This window comes from Lipophrys pholis (genome assembly GCF_963383615.2).
Source record: "Lipophrys pholis genome assembly, chromosome: 14".
In the NCBI taxonomy this organism is placed as follows: domain Eukaryota; kingdom Metazoa; phylum Chordata; class Actinopteri; order Blenniiformes; family Blenniidae; genus Lipophrys; species Lipophrys pholis.
The window spans coordinates 29,066,621-29,089,428 of NC_137633.1; the positions used below are offsets into that span (position 1 = coordinate 29,066,621).

General features: G+C 47.6%; 1 protein-coding gene across 2 annotated transcripts in view; it reads right to left on the minus strand.

Moving 5' to 3' along the window:
• LOC308120196 (unconventional myosin-VI-like) overlaps positions 1–22,808 on the minus strand; it is a 67,957-nt gene that overhangs the window by 42,214 nt on the left and 2,935 nt on the right. For both annotated transcript variants that reach the window (XM_080480648.1, XM_080480647.1), the window contains exons 2-9: positions 11,548–11,692; positions 3,876–3,945; positions 3,373–3,446; positions 2,885–3,014; positions 2,347–2,452; positions 437–492; positions 250–347; positions 6–170 (exon numbers count right to left, since the gene is read on the minus strand). In XM_080480648.1, the coding sequence (XP_080336774.1) occupies positions 6–170; positions 250–347; positions 437–492; positions 2,347–2,452; positions 2,885–3,014; positions 3,373–3,446; positions 3,876–3,945; positions 11,548–11,664 (816 nt within the window). In that variant the 5' untranslated portion in view covers positions 11,665–11,692. The remainder of the gene's footprint in view (positions 1–5; positions 171–249; positions 348–436; positions 493–2,346; positions 2,453–2,884; positions 3,015–3,372; positions 3,447–3,875; positions 3,946–11,547; positions 11,693–22,808) is intronic.

The following is a 22,808-nucleotide window of genomic DNA, read 5'->3' on the forward strand; positions in this document are numbered from 1 at the left end:
CTGACCCTGAAACTGTCCGGAGAGTCTAAATGCAGAGTTTTCTTCAGGTCCTCGGACGCTCCGGCACACAGCCTGTAGAAGATGTGGTAGTTCCTCTCCTCGTTGCTTTGCATACAAATCCTGGACTTCTCCAGCAGGTAATGGGAAACAAATCCTCCCACCACGGCATTCTGGAGACGCCACAACAAAACCAAGCATTGATAGCAGGCTCTCAAATTCACACAAAATAAACGCTGGAGTCTTTTTCACCTTGTCGTTGAAGTGGATTTCAACAAACTTTCCAAAACGACTGCTGTTGTTATTCCGCACTGTCTTTGCATTTCCAAATGCTTCAAGAAGAGGATTTGCTTCAGTTTGAAATAGAACAAAAACAATCATTTAGGGTGAGTCACTCCACAAACAGCACACACACTTTGATTTCATTTTTATGTTTTACCTTCTACAATTCTCTCGTCAATATCTTGACCACTCCCGTATGTCGTTGTCAGATATCTGCGGGATTTGGACGAAACGACTATTAAAGAGACAAACCCCATCTAACATGGCTCAGTGTCGGTTGAGCTGAACCAAGCAGACCACAGTAGCTCACACATACAAAGCAGCTATTAAAACATCTCTGTCATGTTGCTATGTGCTTTAAAGAGTCCTCGGGAAATGGCCAACAGAGGGCGCCAGGGCGCCGCCCCACCACATGACCTTCAGTAAGACATTAAATATAAAGATATAATAAAATAATATTTTGAGCTGTATGTATGTATATATTTAGATGAGCAAGATAATAACTATATAGTGAATGATGAATGAAGTTGTTTGGTTCATCTGTGTTGTCTGACTGGTGACGTGTTTCCACCAGGGACATAAAGATCTGTGTCCACAGACTCTGGTTGGAAGTTGTACATGAGCTCGTCTACAATGCAGGACATCAGGGGGTGTTGGGGAGAACCTTTCCTCCACCCAGAGCTGAATGCAGCTGGGCTGACGGCACAGACGTCTGTCATAAAGCTGATTGACGGGTGGAGTGGCTGGAGGTGGAGAAGATACCATATATCACCATCAAACCAAGTGTTGTAGGATGATCAAGTGAAGGCTGCAGTGATTCTGGTGACAGTGCAGTGAATACCTGTCACCTTTTTAGGTATTTTGTGGTATTTGTCTTCGCTTTTGCAGTGATTTGTAATTTTTAGACAGTCCCTGCCCTCTGGTCACACAGCCAGCTGATCAGAGAGAACAATGTTGTTTCTGCTGCTCCAAGGAAAACGACTTTTGACAAAAAAGAGCTAGTAGCATATTGCCTACCTGGGAAAGAGGCTTCATTTGTGTGTTGATGATATTTCGTTAAAGAGTTATTGATGCCAGAACTTTACCAGACTGCTGTCAGCAGGTGTGTCTGGGTCTGGGTCTGATCCACCAGGTAAACAACGGCTCATGTACAGAGACATTTCAGATCCACCACACGGAGCAGATATGTGAAGAAGCTGGAGTTAATTGGTGGAGCGAGCCCGACCTGCCATGTATAGCCTAGCAGCGGCTGTGGAGTGTCAACGCTGTCGATGGATGGCACACAGGATTATGGATGGTACTTATCAGGACTATATTTCTATTTCTCATCCTCTGTTTTCGTTCCTTTATTGCTCTCCCATTGTTATTATCTTGTTCAGGCAGGTTTTGTGTTAAACTTTGGGACAAAAAGCGTGAGAGGGATGTTGCAGTCATGTTGCTGTGAGTTATGCGTTTCTGTACGACTTGAGAAAATCCAAACTCTGAGTTTCACACAAGAACTATTTACAATTGGAGGAGCCGCACTGCGATGATTTCAGTTAATGGATGAAAGAGCCACACACTGACAGGCAAAGAGCAGCATGTGGAGCCCCTTCAGGTGGAGCCCCTTCAGGTGGAGCCCCTTCAGGTGGAGCCCCTCCATGGTGGAGCCCCTTCAGGTGGAGCCCCTCCATGGTGGAGCCCCTTCATGGTGGAGCCCCTCCATGGTGGAGCCCCTTCATGGTGGAGCCCCTTCAGGTGGAGCCCCTCCATGGTGGAGCCCCTCCAGGTGGAGCCCCTCCATGGTGGAGCCCCTTCATGGTGGAGCCCCTTCATGGTGGAGCCCCTTCGGGTGGAGCCCCTTCATGGTGGAGCCCCTTCGGGTGGAGCCCCTTCGGGTGGAGCCCCTTCGGGTGGAGCCCCTTCAGGTGGAGCCCCTCCATGGTGGAGCCCCTCCATGGTGGAGCCCCTTCAGGTGGAGCTACTGGGTTTATCCACGCTGACCGTCTCAAAGTGAAGCACACCCAAAGTCTGTCACAGCTGAATGAAATGAGTAGAGTCCAGAGAAGAAGAACAATTCAGGAGTACCTGAGGACAAACTTGGTGTTTTCAGTCTTTCCCGCTCCAGATTCACCAGAAACAATGATGGACTGGCTCATCTTCAACACCTTCATGTCCCGGTAGGCTTTGTCCGCTGAAACCACACAAAGACCAAGTCACAGAGCTGAAAGCTGTCGTCCACCGTTACACGGGGCAGGATCAGGATCATACTGTCCATGATGTCAAAACAACAGAATTATGTGGAGGGGGGCCAAAACCAGCTCAGCGGAGGCTCTAATCCAGCCGGCAACTTGAGTGTGTAAAGTGATAAAATGATTCAGAAGGAGCTGAGTCAGCGATGCAGCAGTGAAAACGTTTGACTGTAATCTGCACTAAGAAGCTTTGCTCCCAACAGCAAACTGAGAACTTTGCATGAAGTTTAAATCTGACCGGAGGCTTGATGTGGACTGATCACTTCCACTTAAGTGTTTTAAACACTGTTCTCAATCAGGAGTGTGCTCAGTAGTGATCCACCTTCAGCTGGTGGCTGGATGAGCTCATGCTAATGAAGGAGTGAAGTCCTTACCGATGGCGTAGACGTGAGGGGGCAGCGTCCCCAGAGACCGGCCCTGGTATGACCTGATGGCTTCGGGCCCGTACAGCTTTGGTATGTCATAATAAGGGTTGACAGCTATCAGGATGTTCGCCACGTACGTCTGTGACAGAAACGTTAACAAAAGTGTGAACAGGAATCATGTGACTCAGCAGGAAAATACATTATTAAAATGTTATGCCAGCAGAGGGGGAGAGGCACAGATACAAACACCTCATCTTCCAGCGGTCTCATTTCCACAGTGACTTACTGAGGTCAGGACTGGTCTGCCAGTCCGACCCCGCCTCTGTACCTCCTGGCACCTTCTCCCGGGAAGCAGGAACAGGGCTTTCTGCCTCTCAACCTGTTACTGCACTAAAGTGTGGAGCAGCTTGATCGTAACTGCTTTAAGCCTTCGCAGCAGCAGTAACATCAAATCTACACGACAGCAACACGTGTGTACAGAAGCAAAGGAAACATACGTAGATGTGGTCTTTATTGTAGCGCACTCTGACATTGTTGAGGAGGGTGGCTTCATTCAAGTACATCAGGGAACCTGCAAACACAGACAGTATAGCCACACTCACATGGAACACAGATACAAAGTGGGTTATATAAAGTACTTTCAAACTCTTTATGAGAGAGAGAGAGAGAGAGAGAGAGAGAGAGAGAGAGAGAGAGAGTGAGAGTGAGAGAGAGAGAGAGAGAGAGAGAGTGACTGAGGGAGACAGGGAGTGAGTGAGTGAGTGAGTGAGTGAGTGAGTGAGTGAGTGAGTGAGTGAGTGAGTGAGTGAGTGAGTGAGTGAGTGAGTGAGTGAGTGAGTGAGTGAGTGAGAGAGAGAGAGAGAGAAAGAGAGTGTTTGTTGTTATTCAGCAGCTTCAGACAGTGAATGAGTTCTTTCTTCTTTCTTGTTTTGGTTTCAATGGTCAAATTGTCATTGTTCCAACTGAACATGTTCACAGTGAGACACTGGTGAAAACTCACAGTTGTCATCCACATGCTTGTTGACGTCGTCTTCTGCAGGGAAGACCTGGCTCATCGCAGCAAGGAAAGTCTGCAACATCACAATTCAAGTCATTACAAGATCTTCACATAGTGAAAGCTTTGGGCTGAGTTGCAATAGGTGCCTGTTCTCTCCTGGTGTGTGACCCACATCATGAAGCAGAGAGGAGCAGGAATCAACATGAACATGGTGCTCGCAGATCACACTGATGGATTAGTCACTGATAGTCTCACTCTATTCTGACTTCATGGAAATAAAGTCAAATGAACAAAGGAACAGGTCGGCTGTGAGAGAAACAAGGGAGACATGGCAGGGCCATGAATCATTTGGTGGGAGAGCAACAGGATCCCAACACCTGACTGAGTCAGTGTGTGTGTGTGTGTGTGTGTGTGTGTGTGTGTGTGTGTGTGTGTGTGTGTGTGTGTGTGTGTGTGTGTGTGTGTGTGTGTGTGTGTGTGTGTGTGTGTGTGTGTGTGTGTGTGTGTGTGTGTGTGTGTGTGTGTGTGTGTGTGTGTGTGTGTGTGTGTGTGTGTGTGGCTGATCACCCCCTCTTAACTTACCAGTGTGTCATAACATGGTCAGGCATGATTATCTTGGTAAGTTTAATCCCTTCAGTCCATCTCACTATAAACCATCTCATTCATTTCCATTTCCAGGTCATGCCAGACAGTTTCCACCGCAGGCTCTGTGAGCTGCTCTGTGAGCTGCTCTGTGAGCTGCTCTGTGAGCTGCTCTGTGCTCTGATGCGTGCTTTATGAGCACAAACGTGCTGCGACCATAAACAGAGCGGCCTTTGTATGAATGAAACAGCATCTTGGTCCAAAGCTGCCGATCATCCACAATAACAACATGTGAGAAATGTCCTCCCAGTGAAAGTGACGGGGGAAGAAAGAAAGCATCCAGAGCCGAGGCACTAATGAGCTCCACCGCAGTAAAACACAAAGACTCCATCAGCCGGTTCTTTCTTCACTGGACGGTTCATGTCCTGCCAGGAGACCTCCTCTGGCGATCGCCACTCAAACAGTTGACATTTTATCTTTTTTAATCTTGGAAATCAAATCCAGATCAAACTTTTTTAAATACTTTTTGTTGTTGGCACAGTCCATTTGTTAGATGGTTAGGTTGGTTTAATTCATATGATCCAGTCTCTTAAAGCCACTAGCTCTTAGAGTGTAGCTGTAGAGCCCCCTTAGAGCCTCGAGACCCTCCTCAGAGCCCCTTAAAGCCCTTTAAGAACGGAAACATATGAAGAATTAAAAGAAATCCACCAGGCTACAAGCAACCCTGCTGCCGTGTCTAAAGCCAGAACATTCCTCACTTGTTATTCCGTGACTTTGTGACAATATACGATATTAATTAATGGAAGATAAACGGAGAGCACTGTGATCACTGCATTTCACTTCATTACAGCTAAAACATGTCAGGCTGAACTTCCTCACTGCTCTTCTTTTAGAATAGACTTTCCATCAGTTGTTTTGAGGCTGAGTTTCCCCCGTGTGAGTGTTTTATGTTGGAATATCATTTAATCACTGCGAAGGCATGAGTAGATGTGTGTTCCATAAATTCCTGTTTCTGCAGTTGTGTCAGCGTGACCATTATCATGAACCTCATTATTCCAGATCGACCCTCGTGAAGTTAAACAGACCTGGAACAAGTCAAGAACAAGAACAAAAACCTGCTTCAGAGCCTCAGTGACCAGAATTCATTATATTATGTCAGAAAGATTGTTCTAAATACTCTCTCCTCTTCTCCGGTGCAGCTCAGCACTGAAACCGAACACCAATCAGGATCATTTAAGAATTGGCAGGTCATTGGGCGGGGGATTTATCCAGGTGAGAAGTGAACGAGCATCGTAGAACGGAAAATGACAGTTACATATGTAACTGTGGTTCTATGAATCCCAGATGACCACCAGAAGCGGTACTTTAAACACTGGGGGATCATCCTTGTGCATACGCAGGTCGAGAATATTATAACAACAAAGTCACTAGTGACCTCCTCACGTGAGTCTATATAGTCACGTGACACCGGAAGCTCAGTCCCTTACACTTCTCACGAGCACACGAGGATTCCTCTGGACTGAACGCTCTGCCGGTCATCCGGGATTCATAGAACCGCAGTTACATATGTAACTTTAGTTCTATTTCATCCCTCCAGACAGCCAGAGACTGTTTTAAGCACTGGATGACGCATAACAACAAAGTCCAGAGGAATCACCACTCAGGAAAACACCCACCTCACGATCCAGAAGGGTGCCCAGTCGGACCCCACTGGACGTTGACAAGCTCCTTGTCGAATGACAGCGTACACCACCAGGCAGTGTACCTCCTTGTGAGCTATAGGCGTGCTTAAGAACTTCCACAACCCAGTGGGAAAGCGGTTGTGTCGTAGGGCCAGACCCCGCCGCGGCCCGGCAGAGCACACAAACAGCTAAATGGACTTTCGCACACCCGCTGTGGTCGATGTGTACATACCAAACCGAGCCAACTGGAGCGGTTGGGTAATGCGTGCAGCAGAAAACACCATGGGGACAAAAGATGCATCCGTCCACAAGGTCACTCCAGAGTCATCTGATGCCCACCTGAGGCAGGACTCATGGACAGAAAGAACTTGCAGTTCACTAACACGTCTACACGAGGCCATAGCCAAAAGAAATGATGTCTTAAGGGAGAACCATTTCAGGTCCACCTGGTCTGATGGCACAAATGGAGAAGCCTGAAGGGCCTCCAGCACCATGGACATGTCCCAGATGTCCCATTGGTTCTCCACGAGGGCGGAGCCTACAGGCAACTTTCAGAAAAAGCGTCACATTTTTGTCACGGCCAACTAAAGCACCATTAATGCCAGCATGAGAGCATGAAATGGCAGCCACATACACCTTTAGTGTGGATGGTGATCGTCCTTGGTCAAGAAGCTCCTGTAGGAACTGCAGTATGGAGGCCACAGGGCAACATACTGTGTCCAACCCGCGTTCCCGGCACCAATGGTCGAACAGCTTCCACTGTTTGTGTACAATATCAGAGTTGACAGTGCTTGAGCATTTGAGATGGTAAATGCTACGTCCTCACTGTAGCCTGAGGAAGTAGCCCCTGGCCCCACAGCAGCCACACCCACAGCTGGAGGCGACTGGGATCGGGGTGGGGAATCCTCCCTTCGAATTGGGATAGAAGATCCCTCCTGTATGGTAGATGTCTGGGCACGCTGCGGCAGTTCCAGCAGTGGAAACCATGTCCAGGCCGGCCAAAACAAGGCCACCAGGATCAATGTGTGCACTTGACAGGGTGACCATGTTCCCTGCACTATTGGCATGGGCGACCTCCCAACGAGAAGGAAAGGCACCCCCTTGTGTGAGGTACGCGCCCAGAGCCTGAACTGACCCGGGGTAAAATATCCGACCGCCAGCCAACAGGCCTCATCTGCGTGCCCCGAGCTCTGGGGTGCCTGGGGGGCCGCTGGTTAGCCGGTCCGGCTTTAGAAGCGTGGGGGACTGAACAAGACCTTGTGACCTCTGGTCCTGAGCCGTACTCAAGCCCTGACGACGAGGTTCAGGAAAAGGATTTGATGGGGCAGAGTACCTCCATCCAGAGGAAGCTGCCGGAACAGGATTGGACGGGCGTGAATACCTCCGCACATAAGATGCTGCGGCTCCAGTACTCACGTGGTGAGGGGCGTGTCTCTAGAGTCCCGCCAACTGCTGTCTAGTGCGGTTCGCCTGAGCGGTGCACTCGAGGGCCTCGAGCGCAGCTGAACCTCAGTTCCCCATGAACCACTGGTACGGTCCTCAATGTCTTACCGCAAGGCTCCGACAACGGGGAATGTGCCAGCCAAACTTGACACCAGGTCTGAACCAGAGTGGACATCAAGCGGGCGAGTTCTCTCACCATTAAGGCAAATGTCTGCAGGGACGTGTCCATTAAGCCTTGTGTTGGCTGGTCAAGGAGCCCCTCCTCCAATGACGCAGACAGACCAATCATTAGGTGGGATGCGGCCCATCTGGGCACTCATCTCATACACCCTGCAGAGTATGTCATCTGTGATCAGACACTGCGGTCGTGGACACCTGCCGTTTGTCCTCAAAGTCTCCTCAGGATGTACAATGAGGGAAGCAATAGCTGGTTCTACGGCCGGCATCTGCCCCAGGCCCACTTTGTCTACGTCCTACATCGCTGCCTACGTCCGTCCATCTGACGTCTGCCTAGAAAAGGCCTTTGTGTCAGTCCAACAAGCGTGCAGCTCGTTCAAGTATTCCTCCGAAGGTGGAACAGCAAAAGGCCTTGCAGTTTGAAGAAAGCACTAGAGGGGACCTGTTGCAAAGTTGGCACCTCTACTTCCAATCGGGTAAGTGCAGTTCTTATCGCCCCAGTCACAGACTCCTCTCTCGCGGCTTAGGAGCCCGTAGAGGTGTGGGAGCCTGCCTCGGAGACTCGGGAGCTCAATTGATCATAATCCCTTCAAAATAGGGTATGAGAAGCAGCCACAGACGTCACATCCTCATCATGTGTTGCCACTTCCGGCTCCCGAGGAGTGACCACACTGTTGCCTGGCTCAGCCTGAAGGTTCTGAAGCAGAGTCTTCCTCTGAATCAGTTCTGTTGTGAGGTTGTCCACTTTACTGGACAACCTGCCAGAATCTTCCTTTCACTGCTTCTTCCTCTGACGAGGCTGGGTCCCTGAAGAAGAGCGCTTATGGTCCGCCGGCTGGTCAGGAAGCAGCTGGCCAGACGACATGGCGTCCCAATTATGAGGTTCTTCAAAATTGGCTAGGCAATGTGATTATGCCCCTGACGGACCGGGGCATAATCACGCAGTTGGTACAGACGTTCTCTGTGAAATCATCCCGAAGGTGATTCACACCGAGGCAGGAAGGACACTGGTCATGGCCATCCTCCACCTGGAGTGGGGCCAAACAAACTCTGCAGGCCAGGCACTCCAACATTTTTATTTTTATTTTTTAAAAGGTAACAAAATGTATTAAACAGTGCTGTTCGTCCTATTACGGCACCGCGCTATGGAGTCAGGTCGAGCACTAGTGACTCCCAATCATGCAAGCCGAGCGCAGCTTTTTTTTTTTTTTTCCACGAAGCTGAATGCTGTGTCGCGAACCGGGTCGAGCAGAGACGCCACTAGCGGTTCGCAACCGGCTCTAACAATACAATACAAGTAGACCACTGTCGTTTTTATGAAAACAAGTGCGCAGCTGTAGAGAAACTCTTCCGACTGAGGACACTGTAAAACAGAAAATGTGATAACCACCACCAACACGGCGTGTAGTCACCCAAACATGCCGAATCGCGGCTTCAAATAAAGTACAACGATCCCGGAGGCTACGCATCGGTGAAAAAACACAACGAATGGACTCACCAGGTGCAGAGTGGCTACCACTCGGCTCCGATGAAAAGTCCGTAGAAACGCCGCTTGTGCAGCCCTTGGAGCCACCGGGAGGTCACAAGTGACTTTGTTGTTATATTATTCTCGACCTGCGTATGCGCAAGGATGATCATCCAGTGCTTAAAGATGAAATAGAACCAAGCTTAATCCTTGAAGTTATCTCGATAAGAGAAAATCCAGTGTTGTAGTACAGGCCCAAGGTGGTTTGTCCACATAGATCCCAGCAAATTCAATAAACTCAAATTCACAACTTGTGTCTTTTATGATACGATTTCTTATGATTTGAGAGCAAAGTACTAACTTTGATCCATTTCATTTCATTGAGATGATAAAATGTTCTTCTGATAGAAGAAACAATGGAACTGAACTGGTCTTCATGATCAATAGATCATTTAGAATGTTTGTTTTTTACTATTGTATTTAACATTATTGATGAATTTCCAATGATACATTTTCTACTTTTTCTATTCAGCTTGGTTACATAATTTTGGAGTTTCAGATATATTTGCCAGACAGATTCAAAATGAGAGCTATTATATGTTCTTAGCCTGGTCTCTTCGTACTAGACAATCTCTCATCTGTCCGAAGGTTCAATCATTAGTGAAACGCTTCAACAGCGTCATTTCACTCATTGTTTTCCAGCACACTATCTCAGCAGGTATTTCTGACATCTTCTATGAAACAATCTTCATTGAAATGATAATAATTGTTTGAAAAACAATGTTTGGTCCAGCTGTAAGAGCCTTTGTTTGAAGGGTTTAGTTGGGTTCTGTTGTTCTCTATCATTGTAAGAGGCTTTGAGATGTTTGTTGATGTCATTTAGCGCTTTACAAATAAAATTGAATTGAATTGAATTGAATTTGTTCGGATCACTGCAGAGAACCGGCAGGGAAACTACTTTAGTGCAAAGTCCTGCTGAGTTTGTAAAAATATGATCAATACAGGATGAAGATAGCTGTACAAGTAACTTTAATACAAGTGTGTTCCAAGCTTGAGATGGCTACACCAATGCATCAGTTGAAACAGCTTGAGACACAACCTCCGCGCCACGGAGAGCAGTGCACAGAAACAAGACGCTGTGTAGCTAAAGTCCACATGAAGTCGCACATGATGCAGCAATACCACAACTTTGTCCTGACCAGGTCAGCAAGACAGAAATGTGATTTTTATGGGACATTTTGGAGAAGCAGGAGCAGCACTGGACAATACTGCTGCTGAAGTAGCAGGAGTGAGAAAAATGTAAGTGGTCAGATTTCTTTGGGGTTTTTTTAAACATGGAGCTAAGAAATCTGATCGGGGGATAAAGAGGAGAAGGACAAAGAGAACAACATTACAGCAATGTCTATAGTTGAGAGAATGCCAAGAGAGAAGAAGAAGAAACAGACAGTGTGTGATCTATAAATCTGGGGTAAAGTTGGATCACATTCATCAGACTAGGTGTTAAAATCACCAACACTATCATATCATTCAATACTTCTCAGGCTCACAAATATGTTGTAGTTTTTTCCCCGTGTTATTAGCTGAAAGGAGGTGAAGGAGACAGATGAGAAAGATTAGCGCATGGAGAGAAGAAGAGCCACTGATGCAGCTGACAGAGAAACGAGAAAAGCATTTAAGTAAATCTCAGATATGAATGGGACAATATTAGACGCACAGTACACCCCCCCACCCCAATGTGAAACAGGCTGGGGAGGAAATGACCCCATTTCGAAAGATGAAATTCTCCTCAATGCACATGTTTAGATTCTGTTGTATTTGTGTTATGTTGTTGTATCACATTCATTTGTTGCAGGGTGAAACCAAATAATATGAATTATGTGCAAAGAGAAAATCCAGCGTTTCGTCCTGATTCACACAACAACAGCAGGAGTGTTTGTTCTCTCTCTGATGATCAGTGAGAGCGAGTGACGACTTCTTCTCTGAGGTAAACATCACTGCTACTGGGCTCACCTGGCAGGAGGAACCTTTACCTCCTAATGAGCCCGTCTGCTCCAGGAAACGCGAGCAGCACACCTGCTGCTGCTCCTTATTTATTCATGGCTCTCTCGTGTTTCTCTCTGTACACAGGGGTCCCAACGCCTCCTTTCTCAAACCACACTGAACACACACTGAAGGCAGGCAAACTCTCAACCAGTGTGTGTGTGTGTGTGTGTGTGTGTGTGTGTGTGTGTGTGTGTGTGTGTGTGTGTGTGTGTGTGTGTGTGTGTGTGTGTGTGTGTGTGTGTGTGTGTGTGTGTGTGTGTGTGTGTGTGTGTGTGTGTGAGACCTTGCCCCTCTGGCTGAGAGGTTCGATGGTGAGCGTTTCAGCTCCGATATCAGCGATGGTTCCCAGCTGGAAGCCCTCCGTGGGGTGCGGCGCCCACACTGGCTTCTCGTCATCCATGGTTCACGTCCAGTCAGCACAGACACAACTGTGAGATGGAAAAAGAAACAAAAAGAGAATTGGAATAGAGATGCAAAGCAACGTAGACAATTTTGCATGTTTCCTGACACTTGGGACAGACAGACTGTTCTCCACATTGTGTTTGCAAGCACGCATGGCCCTGAGTGATAATCTGAACACACGTCCACAACAAGCATGACCTCTGGTTAAATTCTTAACCCGGCGTTAGCTAACCAACTGTTAAATTTGCATTGTTTAAAACATGGTTAGTCATCCCGTGAGTTGACGTCGTCTTCAAAGTTAACTGTGAGGTTAACAACAGTGTTAGGCCCCGTTTCCACGACAACGTTTCACCTGACAACACCTAGTCCGCTAAAAAAGGAGAGTGTTTCCACTGCAGCAGCGGACACAGAGACAACGGTGTAGTTAGTATGCCGGGCCACTGGAGGGCGCTGTTGCTTGATTTTGTAATGAAACTACACAGACGTGTGCAGAGAACAAAACACTATAAAGGTGAAGAAAATGGAGAGAACCTGACATCCTAGTGGACTGATGAGGAACCGGATGATATCAGGGAGAGTCTCAACTATTAAACTACTGATCTGGAGGATAAAACTAGAATATGGACCGCGGGTCGTACCACTACGGGTCGTACCACTACGGGTCGTACCACTACGGGTCGTACCGCTACGGGTCGTACCACTACGGGTCGTACCACTACGGGTCGTACCACCACGGGTCGTACCACTACGGGTCGTACCACCACGGGTCGTACCACTACGGGTCGTACCACCACGGGTCGTACCACTACGGGTCGTACCACTACGGGTCGTACCACTACGGGTCGTACCACCACGGGTCGTACCACCACGGGTCGTACCACCACGGGACGTACCACTACGGGTCGTACCACCACGGGTCGTACCACCACGGAGCGTACCACTACGGGTCGTACCACTACGCGGCCGCCATGTTTGTTTACAACTGGATGAGCAGGAGGGAGGGAGAGATGAGCAGTAACAGGCTCTGTAGCCTCCATCAGTCTCTCCAGGAGGGATTTGCACGATGAAAGAATCTTTCCACCTTGGGAGCCGGATTAAAAACTTTGTGGATACAGTGGATCAGAACACTGGTGTCGTGTAAACGGACCCCCCAAAAGTGAAGAAAGTTTTGCTGATACACTCTAATTCATTGTCATGTAAACGGGGCCTTAGTGTCCCTGACGCCGCTCTGCCCAAGGCTCCGCCCACTTTCAAGTCTCCGTGCTTCTGTGTTTTGTCTTAAACATAGTGGTGGAGGCAGCGCAGTGTTTTTATCTGCTCTATTAAACTACCTTAAAACATGACAAACTACGCTGCTACCAGGGTGTTAAAGTGGAAGATGAAAACTGAGCTGGATGATCAGAGGCTTCATGTTGCCTCTTCTTCTTTTAATTTTGACCTGAGAGAACGATATAGAAAGTGGACTGAGTGGCCAAAGAGGAAAAAAAACTAATAGCGGGTGGAACGAGATAATAAGTCGTTACCTCAAATTAATAAAGCGAGGGAACCAGATCATTTAATCTCTGGCCGCGAGATTGACGAAGGGAGAGGTCTGTATGAGGCAGCAGGGGGCGCTCCGCTATGAGACGCTCCACAGAACTTCTTTATAATGAAGAGATACTTTTGGTTCATCAGGAACTACTAAACAAACTACAAACTACTGTAAATGAAAGCTTGGAGTTTTTTGTCATAAAATGGGTTGCTATTGGAAACGTCTGTAGAGCAGCGTTCTATCATTCTACACCTCCATTCCTCCATGTTGAAGCTTTTGATTCAGACAAGTCCAGAAATAAAGTGAAAGGAGCAGAAAGTCACTATGGAATGTTGGAATGGTGGAAAATAAGAGCCAGGATCATTTCTTTATGATAGAGAGGGAATACGTGATTTGGAGCTGCTGAGAATGAAATCTTCTCTGTTTAGACCAAGGTGAGTTTAACACGTCTGTATTTCACATGCTTTAGTTAGAAAACACCAACATCTAATGTGCTTCGTATCATTTGATCTCAAAGCCTCATAACAGCAAATATGATGGGATGGAGGCGGCATTGCTGAAAAAATATAATATGATGGAACGAGATAGTAACTCGGTGTCTCCAGTTATTAATTTGAGGTTGCTAATTATCTAATTTCCACGCGTTTTATATATATATATATATATATATATATATATATATATATATATATATATGTGTTATTATTTATATAGTTTTTTCAATGGCCACTCATGGGCTCCATAAAAGCGTAACTCTTGACTTGACTTATTGACGTATATCAAAGTTAATTTTAGTTAGTTTCATGAACGCAGCTCTGCCAGTGAACGGCATAGTGAGAGTTAACCACTGTTAAAAAGTTAGTGGAGGTCCGGAGGTGCATTAAGTTGAACGTCAAGGTAACACCCGGTTAAAGTTAACCGAGTTTTGAACAACAAGATAATAGTGCTGTTATAGTTAACGGTTGGTTAAATGTATTAACAGCTGGTTAAACGATAACCGAGTTTTGAACAACCGAGCCCAGGTAACTAACAACAGGTGACCAACAGGTAACCACCAACAGGTAACCAACAGGTAACCACCAGGTAGCCACCAACAGGTAACCACCAACAGGTAGCCACCAACAGGTAACCAACAGGTGACCAACAGGTGACCAACAGGTGACCAACAGGTAACCAACAACCAGTGACGTGCAGTCAGGGTAGCCAGGGTAGGCAGTGCCTTCCCAAGGTTGAATTGAAATGAATGAAATATTAATTTTGATTGTTTTAATTATAATATAACTAATTATAAGACATTTTTCTTTTTCCGGTAGCTTACAGTACCTATAGGTTTGGAAGTGTCAGCATTTGTGCTTTTCATAGCCCAAATGACTCAACGCCGCTATTTCCTGGTACGCCAGAGAGTCTTCTGCCCGGTTCACACGGCAGGATAATTCGGCCGATGTTGGCCCCGATTCTCCCCTTGTGACAGTCTTAAGTGTGTGGTGTGTTAAGACGGCTCTCGTCTGCTTGAAAGGATGTCAGGACCGCTCCGATTTCAAATTGGTGATATTCAACATGTTGGATTGTTTTGGCCCGAGTTCTCATGCGAAGTCAGTTCCTCAATATAAAAATCATTTACATAAAAGGCAGATCACTACACTGCCTTTGGATTTACATCCAAAGGCAGTGTATGCTAAATGCTATACGTACATTTACAGTGCATTCATGAATTGATACAGCGCTGCTACGCTCTCTAACTAGTTGGCAGGTTAACTGGCAGGAAGACAGCGCTCGAGATGATAAACACATTTTCACAACTTTCTTTTGAGGAAAAACAGCAGCTTTTAAAAGATGAGAGATCAACACCTGAGCTACAGACCTCCAGCAAAGGAAAGCTAAGAAAAGTGTTCCTACTTTCATGTGACTTTGGGGTGCAGACACACCCAGCAGTGGTTTCAGCACCGCAGACAGCCATGCTGTCCGAGTAGTTTTCATTTTCTCCGTGTTTCTGTGTTTCCATCAAAAACAATGGATGCGCTGCCACGTCTTGAGATATATCTTGTTGGTAAAGTATCGAGACTGCTATTGAATAATTGTTTAAGTTTCTTTAATGCTGTTTTACGATCTTGATTTTGTGAGATAAACACTTGCCTGCCGAAACATATTGTAGCATTACGGAGCTGATCGCTGCAATGCATTATGGGAGTTGGGTTGGCAGTGTTTCAAATGTCTTTATTTGGGGTTAAATTAGGCTTGTTTGTGTTGGTAACATTGTGCTGTGTTGTGTTTTGTTGCTTAGTTTGTGTAGTTACTAAGTTGATTTAGTTTAGTTTACTAAATATTTGGAAGTTGGCAACCAGGAGTGAAGAGGGTTTTGTGTCATCTCCTGCTGCCATGGTGTTCCTGGATGTTGTGTCAAAATAAAGCCTTTGCTAGTTGCAGTTGGTATGAAGGGAAAAGCACAGTTTCATTTGTTAATAATACGTATTGCTGGTCACAATATGTAACTGTCGTTGACATTGATGACCCTGCTTACCCTATCCTGATGCTCACAGCACGTTACTGACAACAACAGGTAACCAACAATGGATAACTAACAGGTAACAACCAACAGGTAACCACCAACAGGTAACCACCAAAGGGTAACCACCAAAGGGTAACAACCAACAGGTAACAACCAACGGGTAACAACCAACAGCTGAAAAACCAACAGGTGACCACCAAAGGGTAACAACCAACAGGTAACAACCAACAGGTAACAACCAACAGGTAACAACCAACAGCTGAAAAACCAACAGGTGACCACCAACAGGTAACCACCAACAGGTAACCACCAACAGGTAACCACCAAAGGGTAACAACCAACAGGTAACAACCAACAGGTAACAACCAACAGGTAACCACCAAAGGGTAACAACCAACAGGTAACAACCAACAGGTAACAACCAACAGGTAACCACCAAAGGGTAACAACCAACAGGTAACAACCAAAGGGTAACAACCAACAGGTAACAACCAACAGGTAACAACCAACAGCTGAAAAACCAACAGGTGACCACCAACAGGTAACCACCAACAGGTAACCACCAAAGGGTAACAAGCAATAGGTAACAACCAACAGCTGAAAAACCAACAGGTGACAACCAACAGGTGACAACCAACAGGTAACAACCAAAAAGTGACCACCAACAGGTAACCACCAACAGGTAACCACCAGCAGGTAACAACCAACAGGTGACAACCAACAGGTGACCACCAACAGGTAACAACCAACAGGTGACCACCAACAGCTGAATAACCAACAGGTGAAAACCAACAGGTGACAACCAACAGGTAACAACCAACAGGTAACCACCAAAAGGTAACAACCAACAGGTAACCACCAACAGGTAACCACCAAAAGGTAACCACCAACAGGTAACAACCAACAGGTGACCACCAACAGCTGAATAACCAACAGGTGAAAACCAACAGGTGACAACCAACAGGTAACAACCAACAGGTAACCACCAAAAGGTAACAACCAACAGGTAACCACCAAAAGGTAACCACCAAAAGGTAACCACCAACAGGTAACAACCAGCAGGTGACAACCAACAGCTGACAACCAACAGGTAACAACCAACAGGTGACAACCAACAGGTGACAACCAACAGGTAACAACCAACAGGTAACAACCAACAGGTGACAACCAACAGGTGACAACCAACAGCTGACAACCAACAGGTAACAACCAACAGGTGACAACCAACAGGTGACCACCAACAGGTAACAAGCAACAGGTGACCACCAACAGGTAACAACCAACAGGTAACAACCAACAGGTAACCACCAGCAGGTAACAACCAACAGGTAACAACCAACAGGTAACAACCAACAGGTAACAACCAACAGGTGACCACCAACAGGTGACAACCAACAGGTAACAACCAACAGGTAACAACCAACAGGTGACAACCAACAGGTGACAACCAACAGGTAACAACCAACAGGTGACCACCAACAGGTAACAACCAACAGGTAACAACCAACAGGTGACCACCAACAGGTAACAACCAATAGGTAACAACCAACAGGTAACAACCAACAGGTGACCACCAACAGGTGACCACCAAGAGCTTCTTACAAGACACAGACTATTGTTAAGTTATATTTTTGGGGGGACTTGATTGTGTGAGAGGGGGGATGTAAGTCCACATGTGTACGATAAGGTTCTTTGCAATACCACATTTGCGGCTTAAAGTCGCTGTGGCCGTTTAAGACAAATACCAACCAGCACTCTCATTCACAGTTGTAATTTAGTTTTTTTATGTTCTTTCATGTTATTAGCAGGTTATTATGTTGTTGTCTGTTACTACAATGTTATTTGCTTCACACCATTTGATTTTCCACTGCGTTTGATTAACAGTGACCGTTTTTCAACCTGAGGTCTGGGACCCCATTAGCGAACTGCTGCCACCGCCTGTGTTTTGGTAAAAGAGGGTTTGTCTTCACTGTGATGGCCGGAGTTCAGAGGTCAAAGGAGGTCTTTTTTTACCAAATGATAAAGCTCCAGGCCCTGGTGGGTATACGGCAGAATTTTTTAAATGTTATGTGACCGAGTTGACTCCTCTACTATACGATATGTACATGGAATGATTTGAGAGAGGGGAACTACCTCAAACATTATCTCAAGCTCTGATTACACTCATTGTGAAAAAAGACAAACACTGAAATTAGTGCAAAAATTGGCCTATTTCTCTGATATCTCTGGAGGCCAAGATATTGTCAAAACATTTAGCCAATGGATTGGACAAAGTTATCCCCTCTCTAATACATAGAGACCAGGTGGGGATCGTTACTAAATGAATCTGAACCGACAATATAAGAAGGTTTATTGATGTGATGTGGGCAGGTCCAGACTTGGACTCTCCAATGGCTGCTATTTCGCTTGATGCTGAAAAAGCTTTTGATCGGGTCCAGTGAGGGTATATGTTTAAATTACTGGAAATTTTGGGATTTCGTAGGATATTTATCAGGTGGATACAATTATTATACTATCAACCAGAAGCCGCGGTTCAAACAAAGGGGTACATTTCTCCTTACTTTAGACTGAGCAGGGGAACCCGCCAAGGCTCACTACTCAGCCCGGGTTGGTTCTGCTTAGCATTAGAACCATTAGCAGCAGCGATCCAACAGGAGGAGAACTTTTGCAGAATTGACATTGAGGGATCTATTCATAAATTGATGTTATACGCGGACGATATTTTGCTGTTTGTATCGGATCCTCGGGTATCTATTCCTTCAGTGCTTAATATAATTAACTCATTCTCCAAATTTTCAGGGTATAAAGTTAACTGGGCAAACTCAGAGGCCCTGCCACTGACAAAGGTTTGTCCCCCAGCATTGTTTGTCCCACAGCATTATTTGTCCCACAGCATTGTTTGTCCCACAGCATTGTTTCAGGAGGGTCATTTCTCCTGGCCTAGTTTACAATATCTCTGCATTCTGTTTCCTCCTCATCTGGATGATCTTATTAAAGTGAACTTTGACCCACTGATGCAAAAAATCTATGTCGATGTGAAACGCTGGTCATCATTGTCCTCGTCTCGCTGGGGTCAGGTTAATGCACTTAAAATGAATTCAATTCCAAAACTCAACTATCTGCTGCATACGTTATTTAAATTTTTTTTATATTATTTGCAAATGCTCTTGGGAAAAATGCAAAACTCTTCTGTTTTTGTGAAGTTTTATACATTCATTGATATGTATATATAATCGTGTCTTGTTAATGGAAAAATAATAAAAAAAATGTAAATCTGTAGTGCGCAAGGACGGGAGTCAGAGGCGGCGTGTCAAAAGACGATGCTAAAGCTGGCTGTTTAAATGACATAAAGACGTTCGCTTTACAACCATTACGTAGCAGACTTTTAACTCTGTGAATTACTCACACAACAGAACAACAACAGGAAATTACCAACGGTATAAACTGTCCCACCAGAACTCTGTAACTTAACTTAGGTTCCGTGGGTGAATTAAGTAAACTCACTACACAAGCCCCCCCAGAATTCACCCATAGTCAAAGCCGGAAAGGGACGATGTACATGTGGCAAGGGCCGAGGGGGGGAAGAGGAGTGGCTGACGCAGCCGGACAGACCACAGAGTTGGGCGGCAACGGCATCGACAGCGTGGCAGGGGGCTCAGCCAGGTTAGGGGGGCGCAGCGCCGGGGTCCGACCGCGGCGCGGGGCCTGGGCCAATTCCAATTGCCTGGAAACGTCCACGTGGGCAGGCTTAATCCTATCGATGGAAATAGTCTCAGGCCTACCACCAATGTCTACGACCAGGCTCTTACCCCCGTGCTGCAAGACCTTAAACGGCCCGTCGCAGGGTGGTCGCAACGGCCCGCGGTGGGCGTCGTGGCAGATGAACACAAACTCCACCGAGTGCAGGTTGGGGGTACCCGGGAAACAGGACTGCCGTGCTGTGACATAGGGACAGGTGCGAACACTCTGATGACCTCCAGCAGAGAAGACCAGGCTGCCCGGCTACAGACCAGGGTGTCGTGCCATCAGGAATTAAATCTCCCGGAACTCGCAGTACCTGTCCGTAGACGAGCTCGGTGGACGAGGACTGCAGGTCCTCTTCAGGGGCCATGCTGAGGCCAAGCATCACCCAGGGGAGTTTGTCCACCCAGTCGCCGTCCGTCAGGCTGGCACGCACTTCATTGAGCGGTGGAAACGCTCGCACAACCCGTTCGTCGGGTGTCCCGAAGCACGCGACCTACGTGCCGATGAACGCTTGGGCCACTTCGGTAGACGATGTTGAGGCGAGGGGGACTGCTTCAGGCCAGCGGGTCGTCCTGTCCACCATCGTGAGCAGCTAGGTGAAACAATGTGAGGGGGGAAGTGGGCCCACCAGGTCAATGTTGACATGTTCAAATCTCCCCTCAGGGACAGCAAAAGGCTCCGACGGGGCCTTAGTGTGACGGTGCACTTTTGTGCGCTGGCAGGCCACATATGAGTCGACCCAGGCCCGCACGTCCCTCTTCAGTACCCTCCAGACAAACTTCTGAGCCACCAGCCTCGCTGATGCTTTTCTGCCAGGATGGGAGAGGCTGTGCATTGCCTCAAAAACAGCCCGCTGCCAGCTGACAGGGACCAGTGGCCTTGGCTGGGCGGTTGAGAGGTCGCACCACAACCTGACCCCTGAGACGCCGACTGCGACTGCGACCTCCTCCAGGCACAATGTAGTGTTCAAATCTTTGAGTGACTGAATCCCGTGGTCCGAGGCCTGTTCCGTATTCATACAAGAGTAGTCGAGACCCAGCTGCATCGTGCTGATGATCGCTCTGGAGAGGCAATCCGCAACCACGTTGGACTTGCCGGCTATGTGTCGGATGTATGTGGTGTACACCGAATGAATGACAGCTGGCGGGCAGACCACGGGCAGACCATGGCTCAGCCACCTTGGACATGGAGAACGTGAGGGGTTTGTGGTCGACGAAAACCGTAAACTCATGGCCCTCCAGGATGAAGTGGAAGTGTCAGATTGCCAACCAGACGCTGAACAGCTCCCTGTCAAAGGTGCTGTATTTACGCTCCCTGGAGACTAGCTGGCGGCTGAAAAAGGCGACCGGTTGCCAGGCACCGTCGACTCACTGCTCAAACACAGTGCCAACTGCGTAGTCAGATGCATTGGTTGTGAGGGCGACCGGGGCCCCGGGTGATGGGTGGGCCAACATAGTGGCCCGGCCTTTGTGTCCCCGAATGCCTTAACCCTCTCGGCGGTCCAGTCAATGTCCTGGTTGGGGTTGTTGTCCTTGAGGGCCTCGTACAGCGGGCGCATGATGTGAGCTGCCTGGTAGATGAATCGGCGGTAGAATGTAACCATCCAGAGGAACTCCTAGAGCTCCCGGGCCAAGCGTGGGCGGGGAAAAGCAGAACCGGCCTCCACCTTTGACGGGAGGGGGGGGCAGCCCCATCACTGATGATGAGATGCCCAAGGAACTGGATGAACGGCTCTCCAAAGACACACTTCGCCGGGTTAATGATCAGGCCGTGCTGGTCGAGCCTTGTGAAGAGGGCCCAGAAGTGTGTCAGGTGCTCCTCCTCACAGGAACTGGCGACAAGCACATCATCCAAGTAAATGAAGATGAAGGGCATCTCCCTAAGTGCCGAGTCCATCAGTCGCTGGAAGGACTGGGCCGCGTTTTTCAGGCCAAATGGCATCCTGAGGAATTCAAATAACCAGAAAGGAGTCACCACCGCCTTCTTCGGGATGTTTGCAGGGTGCACCCATGGGCTGTCGGAACGTCGTGATGCCAAGGCGTTCCATGTTGTCGAATTCAGCCTTAGCAGTCGCCAGTCTCTCCGGGTTGAGCCGTCGGGCCCTGGCATGGATGGGGGGGCCCGTGGTCTCGATGTGGTGCTCGACTCCGTGTTTAGCCGTGGTGGCCGAGAAGGTGGGCTGCGTCAGGCAGGGGAACTCCCCGAGAAGCTGCTGGTACTTGTCGCCCTCAGAGAGTGAGCTGGAGAGACCGTCGTATGTCCCCTCGTCGTGGACACACGCGAATGAGGAGAAGGTCAATGCGTCTACCAGGCGGTCATTCTTAACATCCACGAGCAGCCCGTGGGCGCACAAAAAATCTGCGCCGAGGAGGGGAAAGGCGATGTCGGCTGTGACAAAGTCCCATGTAAAAGTCCCCCGAAACATAAGTCCACAGTCTTTGTGCCATACGTCCTGATGGGGGGTGTCGTTGGCAGACGTTAAGGGCGGGACGTGCAACCCTCCAGCAGCGTCATCCACTGTAGCCGGCAGGACGCCGCCTCTAGGCGCCGGTGTCACGCCGAGAGAGGGTGTCCTCGATGAACAGCAGCCGGCCCTTCGTGCCTGCGCTCACGGCCACTGCCGAGCGCAGGCCTTGGCGTTTCATGTCGCGTTGAACTTGCAAGGGGAACGGCACCTTTTAGCCTTTGCACCAAAACGTGCGTGGAAATAGCACAAACTTAAAATATTAAGTATATTTGACACATAAACATAAAAATTGGCAGCTGCCCAGAACGCAAACTCAACAGGGCAGGGGCGCACCGTGCACTGGCTCAGATGCAGTCTTCAGAAATACGGTTTTCAGAAATGTATTTCTGAAAACAAATGAGCCATAAAGTTAAAACGCCACTTCATAGATGACGGCTTTGAGTGATGCGTTCAGGTGCATCACGTATGTGCGCCTCCGACTGCGGGGCTCATACAGTAGTGACTTTACATGCTGAACATGATTAAAATATGACTGATAATCATTAGTGAGCTGGAACGTGCAGCACATGGCAGTGCAGAAGTTTCGGGTGGGGGGGGGGTGTCATGTGCGCAAAGAAGACCATTCTTCACAAGAATAAAAAGCCAAATGATACTATACTAAATATATATGGACATATACTAGATCTATGAAACATATATAGACTATCAATTAGAAATAATATGTAAAAGTACATTGTACAGGATTTATTTTCTCCCAAAGATTTTGAAATCTCATCCGTGGACAAGTTGTCCTCTGAAGGTGCTGTCCGTGTTGTCCTCCAGTTGTTTCACACCTTCATTCGGTTCAGGTGGCATTCACATTCAGTTTTGAGACCGGAACAAACCATCTGTAAA